Genomic DNA, 18,263 nt, shown 5'->3' with positions numbered 1-18,263 from the left:
GCAGAAATTGTAACTAATATTCACAACAATTTTTCATTAGTTCATAATCCCCTGAAAATAAGAATAGTTGTGTGTTCATTTCCTTAAAATGAGCCATTTATATCTAGATACAGAGTGGGTCCTCTTTCACAGAGTCCACCATGTTTTTTCTGAAGTCGCCCAGAAGGAAGAAATTAAACGTTGGCTCTAGATATGGCCATCTGTGGCTTCATGTCAGCCATTGTGGTCCTCCCACATGCATGGTATATAGGAGAAGTTTCAGCTGATGCCACTAAATCCTTCACACTGGACCTTAAAGCCCAAACATGATGTTTCCCCAACCCTTACCAAGCAATTTGTGTGCCTAAACCAAACCACAGCCTTATCACAACGTCATACTGAAAATGGAAATAAACGTCAAGTTATACAGGAAACACATACAGAATTTGTGAATTTAGGGGAACAGACTTCGATACAACACCAGCAAAGACACCTTAAACCAGTGCAGAGCGGACATGTCAGTACAGAGAGCAAAGTTTGAGCATTTCTTGGATGTAACCCTGGTCCCTGAGCTTTTTTTACACTACACTGACATACTTGTCACAACCATTACTGCTGACAGCCAGTAAAGTTAGCCTACAAGCTAATAAACAACATACATTTTAAAACTGCTAAAAACACTTACCATACACTTACACTTACCGACACGTCTGCTGCCTGTAGCTGATATTGGTGCGCTATAACTCTTCACCTGTGACTGAGTTGGACTGCGGTTCAAACGTGTGACTGAATCTCCCCAATGTTTGCTCATGCTAACACTAGCAACTAGCAATCACAAGCCATTTATTAGCCGGTCAACCTAGCGCGAGCAGCGGTGGGCGGAGCGCGAGGCCAGATCCAGAATTTCTCAGTGAGGAAAGAGTAGATCTGCGAGTTTTTTTGTGCGTTTGTTTTTAGCTATTTATATGGGTTTAAAAGGTAATATTCATTACAGCAAAGTATTGTTCACACTACTTCAAACTATTTCTGGATTGGATTTAGGAAAAAAATGAATGAAGACCATATAATGCACAGCAATAGGTTTACGAGCTCTGTGGTGGCAGTGAACCACTCAAGGTGGTTAAACAAGTGACAATCAACAATTCAATAAATTACAAAGAAAATACACAGAAAAAGTAAACAGGGAAAGAAAACAGTGATGTAGTGAGCATATGACAAAACATCAAACAAATCTAAATTGATCAAGATTCTTCATGTCAAAATACTTTATAATACAATTCATCAACAATCTACCAATCAATGACTAATAAAATAACTGATATATATATATATATATGATATATAAAAACAGATAAAAAATTCTAGCAATCAGCTGCATTCAAAATTGTATTAAGGATAAGGGAGGGCAGAAGAAATCTCCAATAGGCCTACATACACACAAAAAAGAGACACACTTAAAAAAAAAAAAAGGAAAAAAAAGAGAGAAAAAAGATTGAATTTCAATGAAGTAAAACTAGTAAGAAAAATTAAAACTAGAAAGTAAAATTCAAATTATGGGGAGAAAATCACAATAAGAGAAGACACACACACTATGTATAGAGTCTAGAAAAATGTACACCTTAAGCGCCATCACAATACAATCACTAATACTATTATTATTATTATTTGTTTATTTTTTATTTTTCTAGTGAAAATTTTTGATCTCATACTCTTGATTCAAACCTCTGGGTGCAAGAATTTGGGGAGTAAAAATATAGAAACTCTATCTCTGGAGTATTTAAATCATGTGATGGCCTATTTAAACATTAAACAATCCCTGCTACACACTGATAAGCTACCCCATACAAAATACTGCTTACAAGTTAATACATCAATAATAATTCAATAATATAATAAAGACAACATAATATAACAATTTCAAAGGTTTAAAAGCATCAATACCTTCAACCCTTTGAAACCTGAGCGAATTGACTCGATTTCTTTCAAAAATATGGGAAGAAGGCAATTAGCAGCAAAAGAAAAATTTACCCAAAAATTAGTAAGAAATAAGAACAAAAAGAGCAAAAGAAATGTAGCTGAAACTAAGAAAATAAATTTAAAAAACGAAAACAAAAATGACCTGGAAAATGTACTTTAAAAAATTACACTATTTTGCTACATAATTTTATATATGTAATCATGACAATTAGAAATGTAGTTCTTTTCCTAAGCTTTTTCTTTTTGCGCTACACATTTTTCCCTCGCTTTTTCTTTTTCCTCAAACAATTTTCCCTAGCTTTTTAAAAAAATATTTTTTAAATCTAATGATTTCTTGCTATCTGTAAAACTTTTATTACCCAGTTGTTGATTGCCTTTTTCCCAAGTTTTTTTTTTTTTTTTTTTTAAAGAAGTCACAGCACTTTGCTCTGGGTTCAAAAGTTTAATACTTGTGAAAGGCATTTGAAGGAAGCACAAGGGAAGTGATTTCTCTCCAGGTTTCAAAGGGTTAAGTACATTTACTGAGGTGTCTTTAATGTAGGACGCATAACTTGTTATACACTGTTACATGCCACTAATGCCATCTTTGAGATGCTATCACTTGATGAAGTACCGTTTACGACCAGCTGGGGGAGACAAAAGACAAGTTGGACTGAGACATCTCACTGACCTTGTGATGTTGGCTGCAGTGAAGCTTACATCATCACCTGGCTCTGCATCATCCTCTGTAATAAAGGGAAAAAGGGTTAAGGAGAATGACGAGAGAGATCAAAGGGGAGAAACAGAGTGTACATTTTGGAGAAATAGATGAAAGAGCAAGGGATATTTTGGCATGAAGTAAAGTTTTGGTTGAGCAGAAGAGGTGACGGCATGCTGGAGCCGAGAACAGTAGGTGCAGCTGGTGAGAGCTGAAACGATGGCAAAGGGACAAAACTGCCTGCACACTTCCTTTCTCACAGTTTTTCAGTCCCTCTCTTCTTCTCTCTCCTTTGATCCCCCTGTCCCGTTTCTCCCCCCTTTCCCTCCATAACCCACTCCACGCTCCATACCTCCGTCCTTTCCTTCTTCATCCTCTTCCAACCTTCCCTCCCTCCTTCTTTCCTCCTCCTCTAGTTCCCACGCAGAACATGGGGCCAGCCGGGCTGCTATTGTCCAGGATATCCCCTCCTTGTTAATGGTTTCCTGTGCACACACAGAGGGCTGCTGAGAGAAACAAGCATCTGATACCAGGCGTCGCCACGTACTGCACGCACACACACACACAAATAGCTGCGGGCATCGATAAGCAAACACACACACACCAAACATTCACACTTGAGCAAACAGACATGCAAATGAACATTCACGTATAAAAAGACACTGATAAAGCCACAGGTGATTTCACAGAACTCTTTTATTACAGGGAAGTTGTCATTAACACCAGCAACAACTTTGAAATCTGATTTGTCAGTGCTTCCTTGTGCTTTATACAAGCATAAAATATACAAACTTACAGTGAGGTTTACCAGGAGACACCAAATATGAAGTGGAAAATGGGAAAAAGATTAATTTTTTTTACTACTGTGACGAATACATATGAGCTCCCCTCTTGTTCAATAATGCTGTTATTTTGAGCACAAAGTGATGACAAAATCACCCAAACATCAGTTACACGAGAACTTCAAAAACATATGGAACAGGTGGTGGAAACTGGTAAAACATATGTGAAGCCTCAGATGTTAAGGTCACAATTTACTGTAAAGAGGAAACATGGGAAAGCAGGATTGAACAAAAGACCACCATACGAACACCAGAGGTCGTGGGTAAATCATGTTTATTTCAACCAAGCTGGTAGCTAACTTCTGTTCCCAGTGTTTAGTCAAACAAACACCTGGTTTCGGTTATTCCACCCCATAAAATGCTGTAAAAAGGGGGTGACTCTCAACCACCTCAAGCCCTCCTCTCTCGCGCCCCTCTCTGTATGTAACCAGGGCACCAGCGCTGGGTGTTTCAGCGCAGAGGGAAAACAAAGGGGGGGACAGTTTCGCCCAGGAACTTGACGGGCGGCGACTGCTTGACCATCTGGAAAAGCCATTCCTGATAGGCTGACAACAGTGGGTGAAACTTCTGAAGGGGGTGGGCAGGAACAGAGATCAATCACGATAAATCACTCGTGTTGCTTTTTAGTCGCGGTCTCCCTCCTCACTGTTTTTCTCTTCTATAAAAAACACAATGCATTAGCAAGAAAATAAAAAACCTACACACTGTAAAATGTGTCAAGTTGATCTTACTTGAAATAATCTTGGAAATTGATTGCCTTGCAAAAGGAAATATAACTATTAATCTTAATTTATGTTTCGTTTATGTCTAACTGTTAAGTTTACTCAAAATTAATTTTGTGAAGTTGTTGCGACTTAAAAAAAAAAAAAAATCTGGTTTATTCAGTGTCAGCAACTTAACTTAACCAAGTTACTCTGACTTAACTTCATCATGACAAAGATGATTTTGCAAATTATGAAGTCAGAAAATCTGCCAGTTCTGTTTCCCCACTGTTTATGAAAATACAAATATGACTGACTAGTTTGCAACCAGCAGAATACAGATATACAACATGATATACTTTGTTTACTGAAGCTGCTTAAACTTAGGAAGATTGATTTAATTTAATTTGTCATTTTTAAGTTGCAATAACTTCACAAAATCAAGTACATATAACAAAATTTTTAATAAACTTAATAATTACATATAAAGTCAACATGAATTAAGATCAATAGTTACATTTACTTACATTTTTTAAGGCAATCAGTTTCCTAGATTTTTTTTTTTGTTGTAAAAATCAACTTGTCAGATTTTACAGAGCAGCTAGGTGTATCCTCTGTGGGATGATCATAGAAAAAATAGTACTTTCGTAGCTGAAAAAAAAAGTCTTGTCCTTGAAAGTCCAGCTCAGCTGGGTCATGAGTCTATGTGTAAATTGTGTTCTCATCTCAGTCAGAAAGCTCCTATCTCCATCCCCCAGGGTCTGTACGGTTTGCCCACACTGGATGTTGGGACGGGGGCGCTGATGGTGGGGGAGATGATGGGGAAGGCACTGAAGGGGAAGGGGAACGCCGAGAGGGAGGAGAGGAGAGGAGGGGAGAGCTTGGATGCTGATGAGGACACCAAGGCGGGGTGTGGGACGGTGCTGGGAGCCGCAGTGGTGGGGGGAACCCGGATCGGACCTTGATCTGTGTGGGGGGTGGCGCTGCCGCTGCGCCTGCCCGGGACGTGGGTTTCTGTAATGGATGACGACGAAGAGGAGGAGGAAGAGGTGGATGTAGTCGACAGAGGAGTTTGTGGGCTGCTGGTGGCGCTGCGGGGTAAAGGTGCTAACGGTGCACCCTGCTGATGCTGGAGGAGGAGGGGGTGGGTCAGGTGGGCAGGAGGGGATCCGAACGCAGAGCCCCACGCCAGATGACTGAGGCCGGAGTGAGCCTCTCTTTGACTGGCGTAGTTGTTAAGGTGGGAGACCAGGCGGATCCGTAGAGGGTCTGTGCCGTCCAGGCCTTCGATTATGCTCAGATAGCGGGCCGTCTCAGTGAGGCACTCCCTGAAACCCAAACCACGGTAGTCCATCGCCAGAGCATGGGCGTCAAAATAACCTGAGGGGACAGGAAGAAGACAGCAGATGAGTTTAAAAAGTCACCTGAACTGCTACCAAACAAGTTTGTCCAGAGCTGAAGGAGCTGCGTCTGACATGAATCAATACACCCCTGGCTTAAAGGACGGTGAGAGAGTAAATACTCAGTCAGAACGGGACAAACCAGTTTCTAATCTGCACATTTATTTTATTCATTCCTGTTTTTTATTTAGCTCTTCCCTCTTTTTTGGCAGAAATGATAAAAAAAAGTATTACATATCCATTTTTTTCCCTATTAAGCACATGAATATGATTCTTTAACAAGTTTCTGTGGCAGTGAGTGGATCTCAGACATACCTTTGCCTCCAGCAGCATGAAGCATCTTCAGATGGTCAACAGTCATTTGCAATATTTCCGCTTTCTCCAGTTTGGCTGAGCCCTTCAATGTGACAAAAAATAAGATTAGGTACAAAAAAAATCAAAAGTGCATAAATAAACAAAGTTGGAATTAAACATAAAAATACATTTGTACATTGTATAGGTGATATTAGTGGTGCTGCCTGTTGCTTACCTGTTTCTCAAAGGCGCTGGGAACCAGCCTGCGGAGCTCGCTCAGGCTGTTGTTGATCCTGTCACGGCGCCGTTTCTCAATGATCTGAGGAAAGACAGCATGCATGTGGTCATTTATTTGGTAATTTACAGAATATGTGCACATGACATCACGCACAAAGTCCCCGACACTACTTTTCTTTAAAAATGTACTTACTCCTCGACGCCTTTTCCTCGCCTGCACCTGAGTAGATGTTGTGGGAGACATGGAGCCAAGAGGCGAGCTCATGTTCCTAAAAAGAAATAAGACGGCAGACGTAGTTTTAGATATGAGTCTTAACTGTTACATCTGATGTTGAAGGCGTTTTTATTTTTGCATCATTTATTTTGAACGACTTTGACAGACAAACTAGCCCACACTAAAGGGCCAAATAACTTACCCATTCTCATCCGCGCTCTCCTTCTCCACCTCAATGGTCTCATCCAGCTCGCTGTCCGAGGAGCTAAAATCGTGATTCCTTTTCATTTTGATTCGTCCACAATAGTCCTTTAGTGTTCCCGTTATGTCTTCCAGACGCGCGTCTGCACAGGTCTGCCCGAAGCGCCTCCGTTTGAAGCTCTCAGCTTTCCCACGGTGTCATTTCAACGCTGGTGCCGGCCAGCAGGGGCGGGGTCCGGGGACAGAGCAGCCAATCACAGAGCGGCCGTGGGTTTGAGTGACAGCGCAGTTGGCCCAAGCACATCTAAGTGCGCTTTGACAAGTCAGAGAGGAGACATAAAGAAAAGACATCTCACTCTGTGGGAATTACTGTAGGCTGTGGAAGTTATGTAAAAGTGTACCGTCAGTGAGATGAGACCATCAGTGCCTTATTAATCTTGCCATCCAGAATTAAAAAAAAAAAATTACATTTAAAATAGCTACATAAATAAACAAAAAAGGTGAAATTCCATTTTTAGGTCTCATGATCTTATAAAATGTTCAATATGTTAAATGTTTTGTGACCATTTACACAAAAGTTGTTTTTTTTTGTCGTTGACAAAGTTTTTGATCACATCACATTAACTTTCTTGGCAGAAAGATTTACCCACTAATTATTTCTGAGTACATCATGCGCATGATTTTATATTTGAGATTAAAAGTTTGTTTTCAACCTTAGAAACAACAGTTTGGAAAATTTCATTTGTGGCGGATTGTTGAATTGTGAGAATTATCAAAAGCTCCAGAACAGCCACAGAATGGAGCTGGTGATGAGATTGTTTTACAAAGTTCAACAATGAATTTTTAATCTGAACTTTTTAGAAGCTTAGTATCTGAACAAAGTGCAATAAACATTTGGTGCATCTATGAGTTCAGTCCAAGGTGAACTATTTAGGCTAGTTAAACTGAAATAAATAATAAAAACTACACTCAAGGAGAACCAACCTGATCTCACTACCAGGACGTCAAAACAAACTGCCTGGATTGTGCCCCCGGCATCACTACAGAGGTATCATGAAGCATTTGTGAGAGATGCACCAGGCTTTCCATCAACTTAAATCTAAACCCATCCACTTTTTACATCCTCACATGAATGGACGTACTTAAAATGGGACAAACGTCTGCTCAAGTTGAATAGGACCAACAAACAAGTGTTCATGACTCCACAACATTTTCCTGACCACAACCAAGTAGTTTTGTTGCCAAAACCTAATCACTGATGCCGTCTGAACACTGTTTTTGCCACTTAAAGCTTGGTGTTCTTTTTACAACAGCAACATCATTTTCCTGATCATAACTTATTGCCTTCAAAATAATACTCATAATACTTATTCTGAGCATTTTAAATCACGCATCTAACAAACATTCCCTACATTATAAGAGAAATAATAAGTAAAACTAACTGAGACTACTATTAAAACCTAAACTAAAATTCAACATAATCAAACTTTATTCTTAAACACACACTAGAAGCTAAATGAAACAAAACTGATTTGAAAACAAAAATAAAAAACGAAAAACTATAATGTTGAAAAATACAATTTAAAACATTAAATTTTAAAATATTAATACAAATTGATGGGGAAAAAGCGGAAGTATAAAATATCTGGATAAGCCCAGTAATTTTAATAACTATTTTAAGTTCATTATCTTTATAAAGTTCCCTGTTTTTTTTTTTTTACACTTTTAAGTGCAGCTTCATGGATTTCTGTGACACCACACGTTGGAGTAATTCCTCTTCCCTACATAGAGGATCTTTGGAGAAACTTTGACAGCGGTCCAATGGACTTTCGGTCCGTGACTGCCCCACCCATGCCCGCCCCTCCTCCCCCGTGTGCGTCCCGGTGGTGATGAGGAGTGGCTGGCCGGCTGTCAGCACGCGCTGGCCGTGGGAAAGTTCCCTAACCAGCGCTGATAACCAATCAGAGGCCGACGGCCGTCTCCGGCGCTGGAATGAATGGAGCAATTGGTCGGGGCGACGGGCGGTCTGCGAGCGAGCGTGTGAACCTGTAATCCAATACTAACTCAGCCCGGGAGGAGAGACAGGGAGCACTGCCGCAACCAGAGGAAGCCACCAAGTCTAATCTTACCCCACAGAGAGACCTCATGCACCGTAAAGACGCTGTGGGGACTTCAAGGACTCTCAACAAAAGACCATAATGCAATCAAAGCCGTCCCCGTCCCTTTCCCGCAGGAGTTTCCACATCATCACCACCACAAGACTGGTGGCTCCTATAATGGTCACACTCTCCAAATGATTTGACAGAGCCGCTGGTGTGTGTTTGTATACATGAAGGGCTCATGTTACTGCATGAGGAGCTGCAGCTCTTCAGTGGAGGGTCTCCTGCAGGGACCAGACTGTGGCTTATTTTAATAGTAAACTGGCATTCAGTAGAAAAAGATAGCATCATAAGATAAGCCTTAAGCCTACATAACTTAAATCATTCTACGTCAACATGTAAAAGCACTTTGTTGCTTTGACCCTCTGAACCCTGAGCAAATTGGCTTGCAAATTGGCTTGATTTCTTTCAAAAACATGGGAAGAAGGCAATGGGCAGCTTAGCAAGATGTGACCCAAAAATTAGCCAAAAAAAACCCCGTATATATCAAGACAAAGTAAAATGTAGAAACAAAAAAAGAAAGAAAAACAAACAAACAAGGAGATACCCTGGGGAAAAGTGCTTAATAATAATCAAGATAATTATAAATATGGCTTTTTTAACATTTTTTCCAAGCTTTTTTAAAAATAACTTTCTAAATCTACTATACTCTTGCCATTTGCAGGACATTTCTTGCAAAGTTGCTCATTACCCCCCCATGTTTCTTTTTTTTTTTAAAAGTAAGCACATTTTCTCAGGGTTCAAAGGTTTGAATACTTAAGAAGTTGGCTGAACGTAACATAACCAAAAAAAAGGGATGTCAATCCAAGTTTCAAAGGGTTAAAGCACCTTGTAATTTAGTGTTTTAAAGCGCCCTCGTAAAGAGTCCTAAAACCCAGAAATCAGTTAGCATTTCGGCAGACCTGGTCCCCTCGTCTCAAAGTCAGTGGGTTTTTTGGTCAGAAACCTTAAATAGGGTCTGAGGTTAACACAAACTTAAGAGACTTTCACGTTTTGTTCTACCACATAAAATACATGGTTAGTTAAAGCGTTTTTTCGGAGTTTCAAGATGCAAAAAGTCACGCTGAACGCCACTGATTGGTGTGAAGTCACCTTCATGCAAATAAGTAGTGGATGCCCCGACACTCTGAAATGCTATATAGCCCTACCAGAATGCATTGCACTGCTGCCTGTATACAGTGAATAAGACGCAAGGAAATGTCAGACCGTCTGAACACAACACAAACTTGTCTTGTTTTCTGTTTAATCCTTATAAAAAACAAAGTGTGAAACTCCATATTTTATTGGAGGTTATGTGCTGGAATATTTCTTGCCTCTGAGCTGTTGCAAGGCTACCAGCGGATACTTCAGGAAGTTACTGATCCTAGCCAAGAAATACTCCAGTACCCCACATAGAACTGGGAATTGCTGTTTTCCCACACTCTCAAAGGTATAAGGTGTTAAAGCTGCGGGCAGATTCTGTTCGCTTTGCTTTGACAGAGCCAGGCGAGTTGTTTCCTCCTGTTTCCAGTCTTTCTGCTAAGCTGCTGGCTGTAGCTTCACCACTTACAAAACACACCAGAATGGAATCAATCTCGCAAAGTAGCAACAATTAAATCTGCACGTCGAGTAGCTCCCGTTAGAATGATTTCAATTCTGTGTGATGTTTCGAATCAAGTTTCTCTTCATCAGACTTCAGATAAAAAAACAGAAAGTTGCCATCTTAATTACCCATGATGCCTACTTGCATCATGTGACACACAACTGTTTTAAAAAATCATAAATAAATAGTAGTAAAGAATGCATATACATCAATATCACACAAAGGCTGCATATGTAAAGTGCAAAAAAAGTATATGAAGGAAATATCTGTATGGACATTAAGGAGAATACCAGTATATATATGTACAAATCCTGTAGTACTCCATAAAGGTCTTTGGCCAGATAGCCATGATATACTAAAGGCATCTTACAAATACACCTTATATGCCTCAATCACTGCAAATAATTAGTCAGAAAGCAGAAACAACATACATTTCAGTATCAAGCATAAATATCAATCTATTGATAGACAGATGGAGGTACATGAAGAAAATCCATTTACAGTATATACATACTACATGTAATAATATGGGTCTTCTCATCTAATCCTCCACCAGAGAGCACATACGTGTATTTTACCAAATTTCAAACTATTACGTAAAAGTTGGTGCAGTTTTATTGATATTTATCACAGATATCACTTGCAGATATCTATTTAAAATTGTTGCCCAGGCCCGTTATCTATAATATAAGAGGGCTAGGTTTATTACAACTTTACTTTTAATTAAAAACAATCATATTGCATCATATTATGATGTTACTTTACTGAAATATGCCTTGACATATAATACTTTATATAAGAAATACCTCCATATCAAGGCACCACAAGGGGAAAATAACACTGTGTAACTGATTCCTCAAATTAAAACTTCAAGTGTCGTACATGGTTTTAAAAGCACTTAACAAGCACTTGGCAAATTTATGCTGTTTGGCTTCCGAGTCAAAGCCCAGCGCAGGGACTATGAAGCATGTGAGGAACGCACAGGCCAGTTAAGGTGTAGGAGTAATTCAGCTCAGTACAATTTCAGCCAGACCAACTACTATATTCACACATATTTTAAAAGTCCAGTTTTAAGCCTAACACAATGTAACATCATGTAAACATACTGTAACGTTTACATGATGTTTATTGACACGTCATCCGACCGTCTGAAAAGAACAAGTTTCAAAATGTCAACAACGCGCTTTTAAAATATTTTTTTTAATAAATGTCTCCTGTTTAATATCCCATCCAAGCAACAACACTTAATTCTATGAATGAGTCGAGAAAATCTGCACTACTGTGTGAACAGAATGAGGAAACACAAAATCATGATTCGTCAGACATGAAAAGAATATTGCAAAATGAATCAAACACGCCGCCATTTATTCTCTGTGGGAATGTACTGTTGCTGATATTTATCTTATATAGATCAACACTAAATTATGGATCCGTCGTGACTAACCACACACACACACACACAGGCACACAAACACACACGCAGTGATATGGTGATCCTTATCAGTGGGAGCCGAAAGCAACCCAAGGCGTAATAGTCATCAGAGAGAGAGGAGGCCGCCTTGTTTGGTTTATATGAATGAGAGGAAGCACTTAGGGCTGTTTTCATCTTATTGTTGTCGCACAAGGCTACGCTTAAGGCAGCACAGACACACAGATGCACTCTCACATTCATCGAACTGATTATTGGGGTGTGTGTGTGTGTGTGTGTGTATGTGTGTGTGTGTGTGTGTGTGTGTGCGCGTGTGTGCTGGAGAGTGGGAGTGTGGGAGTTGCGTTCACATACGTCCAAGTTCATGCAACCTGAAGCCTTTATCACAATAAACACAGGTGTGAGTCCACATTAGTTTCTGATTGTGTGTGTGTGTGTGTGTGTGTGTGTGTGTGTGCGCGCGTGTGTGTGCATGTGTGTGAGAGAGGAGGGGGAGTGGGAGGGGGTGGGGGTGAGCCCTCTTGTTGTATTTCAAGTTCACCCAGAGTTCCCACGCTGTTATTTTCTGCACGGCTGTCTTTGTTCTACCGGTCTCATCACATGTTGTGATTAGTAGGGCCTTTCAGGGGCCGCCCTTTGAAGGTGAGGGCCCGCTACACAACATCATCAAATCCCCACCCTCCTCCTCCTCCTCCTCCTCCCACCTTCCCTCCCCTCTTCTCTTTGCTGCAAATCAGGCCACCAAACCGACTCAAACTCAGGGCCAAAATAATCAGGCTCACAGTGACGGTTCACCTCCGTTGCTCTCTCCTCTCTTGTATTCATTTCTCTTTTTCTTTCATGTCTAATTTCCTGTTTTCACATATTTTCCTCCGTCTTATTTTCTTGAATCGTGTCCTCGCTCTGTCTTTTCTCTCTCTCAATCAGTAATTTGCTGCTGAGACTGAACCCAAAGGTAATTTGGCTCTTTTTAGCTGCCAAATCCTCTCAGACACTGACTATTGATACACATGGTTAGGGTCAGTTTAAAGGGGAAACATTAAGACCTTTATTTAAAAATTAAATGTTGGATCGCCCTGACATTTTGGCCAGAAAATCATACGTTTCCACCGCTCCTGCCGACTCAAACTGTACAATCAAAAAGGGGATTGAATTTCAGTTTTTCGCTAAGCCACAAGTGCATTTTTTTCAGCAATAACATGTCATCAGTGCAGACATAAATTGAGTCTAGACTGTCTTACTAGAGGGAAATGGTTGGAGTTATGTGTGCACACGCAGGCTTTGAAGTTGTTTTAAAGGCGGATTTCACCAATAAATTCACTTCAGCGCTGTTCAGTACACAGTCCATATTTTCTGCATTAAGTGTAATGACTTCTGCTGTACATATTTGCACAATGATCCACATGTCATCAGGTGTTTAGCTGTATGAGTTTGTTTAGATTTGATTTCCTGCTGAGAGCGTGTGGATTCACATGACTTCAGCGAGTGTAAATTAAGCTTCGTGGCAATGCTGACAGAGTGACGATGATGAATGATGTTGATATCATATTCAGGAACTCTCAGTTACTCCTAAACCAAACAAAGTCATGCGAAACTGTTAACTGCTTCAAATATTCTTGGTATCGTCCGCCTCAGGTCAGTCTGGTCGAGGACTCATGTCATTAAAAGCTTTTTCACTTTACAGAAATAATATTAACAGCTCAGTGGCCGGAGAATAATAATACAACATCCATTACATTTACACTGAAGCTTTGTAGGCTCCAAACACTGTTGATTTGTAGCGAACTGTTTTTCCAGCGGCTTTTAAGGCTCCAAATGTCAGTGTTTTGTAGCGACTCATCAAGGTGATTTCATCACCTATTTAGGCTTCAAATGCTATTGTTTTGTAGTAATGTGTCAATGTTTTTCCAGCGGTTTTTAAGCTCCTAATGTCAGGGTTTTGTAGCGACTCATCATGCGATTCCATTACATTTTTTAGGTTTCAAATGCCGTTGTTTAATAGCAATTTGTCTGTGTTTTTCCAGGGTGTTTATAGGCTCCTAACACTGTTGTTTTGTAGCGAATTGTAGGCGTATTTCCAGCTGCTTTTTAGGCTCGAGATCGTGTTCTGTAGTGATGCATTCATCTTCTTCCAGTGGCTTTTTAGGCTTCAAACGTGGGTGTTTTCTAGCAATCCATCAGCAGGTTAAGTGTCATAGGTTTTTAGCGAGACATCGCTGGTTTTCCTGCTGGGATTGTGTCCCCAAAACATATTTTAAGCCAAAATATGATATTTTTTACAAGTGGATTTAGTGCCTAAAGCTACCACAGCATTGTTGAAATAGAGTTTCAACACACCCACTACATAATAAAGTGAAGATGTTACATAGCCATGGTTTAAAGACACATATAAGGCCAACATTTTTTCTGGTGATTGGATTGACACGAAAAAAAACAAAAAAACAATGAGGACGACTATTCAGTGTACATTTTGATACAAAAATTGTGTTTCTTGTTTCAGTCAGAAAGAGGGTAAACTGCAAATTCTACAACAATAGAAATAAACGTCTTGAGAAATGACCAAAACTGTGCAACATGTAACCAGCTCAAAATAATTGTATAATAATAAAGTTAAAGTATCAGTCAAACCTGTTCGACACAAATGAATCAGATCCTGACTGACTCGTGACCACTGATATTAAAGGATACAGCTGGTGTTCTTTTCTGTTCTGCCTGTTTCCTGCTTCATCCCAGCATCTTCTTAACCCCCGTCCATTTTTTCACACAGTATAATAAAATGTCAAGTTCTTTTACAAGCCTTAAAAATAAAAAAAAATTGCCTCAGGGCTTTACAAACTGTACAAGCATCTATTCTTCTAACCGTAATTTGCAAAAACCCCACCAAAAGATATGGAACTTTTTCATGGGAAAATATTAAGCAGTCTAAAGCGGAGACTTCATCCTGCATACAGAGTGCATTTAATGAGTAATTGCATGTCCAATAAGCATGAAAATCACTTAAAGAGTTGTTAATATTTTGGGCTAGAAGTGCACAAAGCCTTTACTTTACTAAATGTTGTCTTACAAAAATATCAATAAACTTGTTGAAATGTCTTAAAATCTACTTATGATGTCATACACACACATATTTCCTTCTGTGCAGGGATGCGGTTGGGGTGGTGTAGTCTGTTAGAAAGAAAATAGTTCCTACATGAAACTGCTCACAACAAAGTCTGTGTATTATCTTGAGAAACTGGGTCATAATTTCTAGAAAAAGACATTGCTGTTGAGTTGTTGTTTTTTTAAACGTTGGTGCTTTGAGCTCCACAAAACGAGTGTATTCTAGTTCCAATTGATAGAAGACAGACATCTCTACGGTCCATATTTCCAACACTCAGCAACTCACACCAAAACAGTCCAAACTGATAAATAACACTATAGATAAAGGGAAAATGTGTATTTTGATTTTTTTGGGGGGTGAACTGTCCCTTTAAGGAGAGCGCAGAAAGGCTTTCCTTCTTTAGCAGATGAATCTAAAATCTAAACATCATTCTGCACAGTGAGGCTCAATATACACATTTGAGTGGAGAGGAACTTTAAATATTTCTGTCACAAACATATCTTTGGCAGCATATTACCATTTTAAAGGTGTGACCCTCGGTGAGTCACGGTGAGCCACTGAGAGCTGCGGCGTCTGCAGGTTAGCCACAGACAGATGTTCGTCCGCTCCAAAACAATACGGCGAGCCGCTCTCTGGTGAAACCCTGCGGGGGGCGAGCCTTGTTATTGTTTATAAATAGAGCTGTGTGGAGCACTGAGGAAGGCTAACTTTGTTTCCCCTGACAGGGAGAGGAAGCAGCGGCTAATTCTGCTCCAGACGTGTGTGACACCCGACCATTGTGCCTTAGAGAGAGAGAGAGGGCGAGGGAGATAGAGACATTGTTTGTGTGTCTTTAGGTGGGTGTGTTGTTTGTGAGGCAGGGGTGAGGACTCTGTGTGTGTGTGTGTGTGTGTGTGTGTGTGTGTGTGTGTGTGTGTGTGAGAGAGAGAGGCACCCTGGTATTGTCCTTCAGGAGGGTGGGGGCTTTAAACGTGGTTTCATTGTTTGTTCCCCTGTGAGTTTTGTTAATGGGGTCTTCTTCTCACAGTGTTTCTACACAGAACATATTTCTCACTCTGTGTGTGTGTGTGTGTTTGTGTGTGTGTGTGTGTGTGTGTGTATTGAGGAAGTGAAGGACATGTCAAAGTTGACCCACTGACACTCATCTCTGTCTTTTCTCCCCATGGGAAGTGTTGAAGGCCTCCCTCTGTCTCTCTCTGTCACACTCACACAGAAACTGCCTCTGTCTCGAGGACACAAGACAAATGTCTTTTTCTCCTTTTGTGCTCCTAATAATTATTTTACAAGCATCTTATTTACACATATGCATTTTTTTTTTGCAAAAAATAGGTTATATTTCTTGAACACACTGCAAAATGCAAAAAAGAGCCCTTTTTCGCAGGTTGGATAGTTGGTTTTTCTCTATTGACCCAAACTATTCAAAGTCTGGACACTTTAACCATTTAGCTGCCAATATTATTCATAAACTGCTTAGTAAAGCACCTTGTAGTGCTATCTGCTAGGAGTATGGAATTTTCAACATTAGATACATTTTGATTTTTTTTTTTTGCCATTTGAATTATGTTTTTGATTGACATAATAAGTGTTGAACCTATCTGCTAAGCTGCAAAAGGTTCATAAAGCACATCTATAAAATGTACTTAAATTACTTTTCTTCCTTTTACTTACAATATTAACTCTTGTAATATTCCTCAAAGACACACTATCAATTCCATTTGATTCAGTTTAGCTTTATTGTCATTATACTTGCATAAAACAAATCATGGTATTGTTTATTGTAGACCTGTACTGCAATGAATCTACTCAAAGTTAGAAACTACAACGAAAAAAAGTGGCATTATATTAAGCAGAATAAGATAATAATTGGTGGTACATGATTTAGATTAAGAGGATAAGGCAAAATGTATTCTGGATTATCCTTATTGTAAACATATAACATGCTAATACCACAGCAGAAAAGACCAAACCAATGATATATTGATATAAACTCTTTTACTTTCTGACTTCCTAGCAAACCCCCAGGAACAGCACCGTGCTGTTAAGCCAAACATGGACTTACAATATCTATCACATGATGTGATGGGGCCCAAAAATACTTTCTCCTATAGACTTGCACTGTGAAAGAGACTATAAATCAGTGGATACATGCTTTTGAGTGTCACAACCCCAAAATGTTTCATTTTACTATCAGGATTTGATCCATACAGTCCTGTAACATTTCTTAAGTCTACAAGAGCCGCACAACTTAATCATTTTATCCCCATCCAAGTTAGTGGACAGATAAATGGGAAGTTTTCCGCTTGGCTGCTGTAAATCTATGGGTACCACAATGCAGAAGATCTGGGTAATTTCATATTGTTGAAATCAAGCTTTTATGGCTCTATGCTCCTCTGAGACACCATGTCCAGTTCTCTTTATACATCCATGTTTCCTGCTCATGTGGCTCTTAGTCCCGATGCCAATATTCAAAGGAGATCTACATGACTTTTGGAGCATATCTATGATTGAGAGGTTGTCTACACACGGCTCTCAATATGGAGGTGGCTGAGCCGGCAGCTATCAGCTAACAGTGCTAACAACGACAATAGTGCTGACAGAACTAAGGGTGTTAACTTGAAGAACTGGAGGCTGGGCGCTACACCACTGCAGCATGCTGTCCTGCCAATGTGAATTGGGGCAGCGTTATCAGCTGTAACCACTGTATAAGCGCAGTGCACAGCAGCAGACAATAGCTGGCTACTGACACACACTCACATGTGCTAACATGCACACACACCTGTGCCCACTACCACAACACAGAGAGAGCAGAGACAGTTGGATTACAACACACACAGAGACTGTGTGACTTCATTCTCTGCTTAGGACGCCATTACTTTACATAGCAAATACTGGTTTGCTGCTGTATTAATACTTTGAATGTCACATACAGAACCTTTAACAATGATTCATATAATTTAGAATTTCATTACAAAAATAGGCTGAAAATTGGTGCTCTGTGGAATATCGGCAGCAGCTGTTTGTAGGATTGTCTGAAAATAAACTGCTAACCACGTACATTAATAAGATCAATTCATTGTCAGTTTTGGCCTTTTCACTGGATTTAAAATGACAGTCACCAGCCATAACCTTTAAAATACATTGATACAGAAAAAGTAGAAAAACTGAAATACTATAAATACCCGATATCACGTATGTCACATATCTCACAAGATGTTATATTATGTTTAAGCTAAACCATGATGTGTCTTTTTCCAAAGCCTAAACACAGGCTTTTGTTGCCTAAACTTAAGAAGTAAACCTACAACCAAAGATTTTTTTTTACCTCGTTCTAATTTTGTTCGAAAAGACACAATGAATGCAACAAGCGTAGGTGGGGTGTCAGTATTTGATGAGCTGGGACTGAGTATGTGTAAATACAAACGATGCAGTTAGCATAATCTAAGCTGGGTTT

At 39.7% G+C, this 18,263-nt stretch overlaps 1 protein-coding gene across 2 annotated transcripts in view; it reads right to left on the bottom strand.

Annotated features, from left to right (window-relative positions):
* Window positions 1–3,331: 3,331 nt before the first annotated feature.
* Window positions 3,332–18,263, bottom strand: part of hey1 (hes-related family bHLH transcription factor with YRPW motif 1) — a 59,450-nt gene continuing 44,518 nt past the window's right edge. For both annotated transcript variants that reach the window (XM_042506698.2, XM_088090495.1), the window contains exons 4-8: window positions 6,544–6,855; window positions 6,321–6,396; window positions 6,126–6,209; window positions 5,912–5,993; window positions 3,332–5,576 (exon numbers count right to left, since the gene is read on the bottom strand). In XM_042506698.2, coding sequence (XP_042362632.2) covers window positions 4,927–5,576; window positions 5,912–5,993; window positions 6,126–6,209; window positions 6,321–6,396; window positions 6,544–6,629 — 978 coding nt within the window. In that variant the 5' untranslated portion in view covers window positions 6,630–6,855 and the 3' untranslated portion in view covers window positions 3,332–4,926. The remainder of the gene's footprint in view (window positions 5,577–5,911; window positions 5,994–6,125; window positions 6,210–6,320; window positions 6,397–6,543; window positions 6,856–18,263) is intronic.

The sequence above is a fragment of the Plectropomus leopardus genome, chromosome 17 (genome assembly GCF_026936395.1).
Source record: "Plectropomus leopardus strain MGB_pleo_1.0 chromosome 17, ASM2693639v1, whole genome shotgun sequence".
NCBI classification, from domain to species: Eukaryota; Metazoa; Chordata; class Actinopteri; order Perciformes; family Serranidae; genus Plectropomus; species Plectropomus leopardus.
This window is presented reverse-complemented; position numbering and strand designations above follow the sequence as displayed.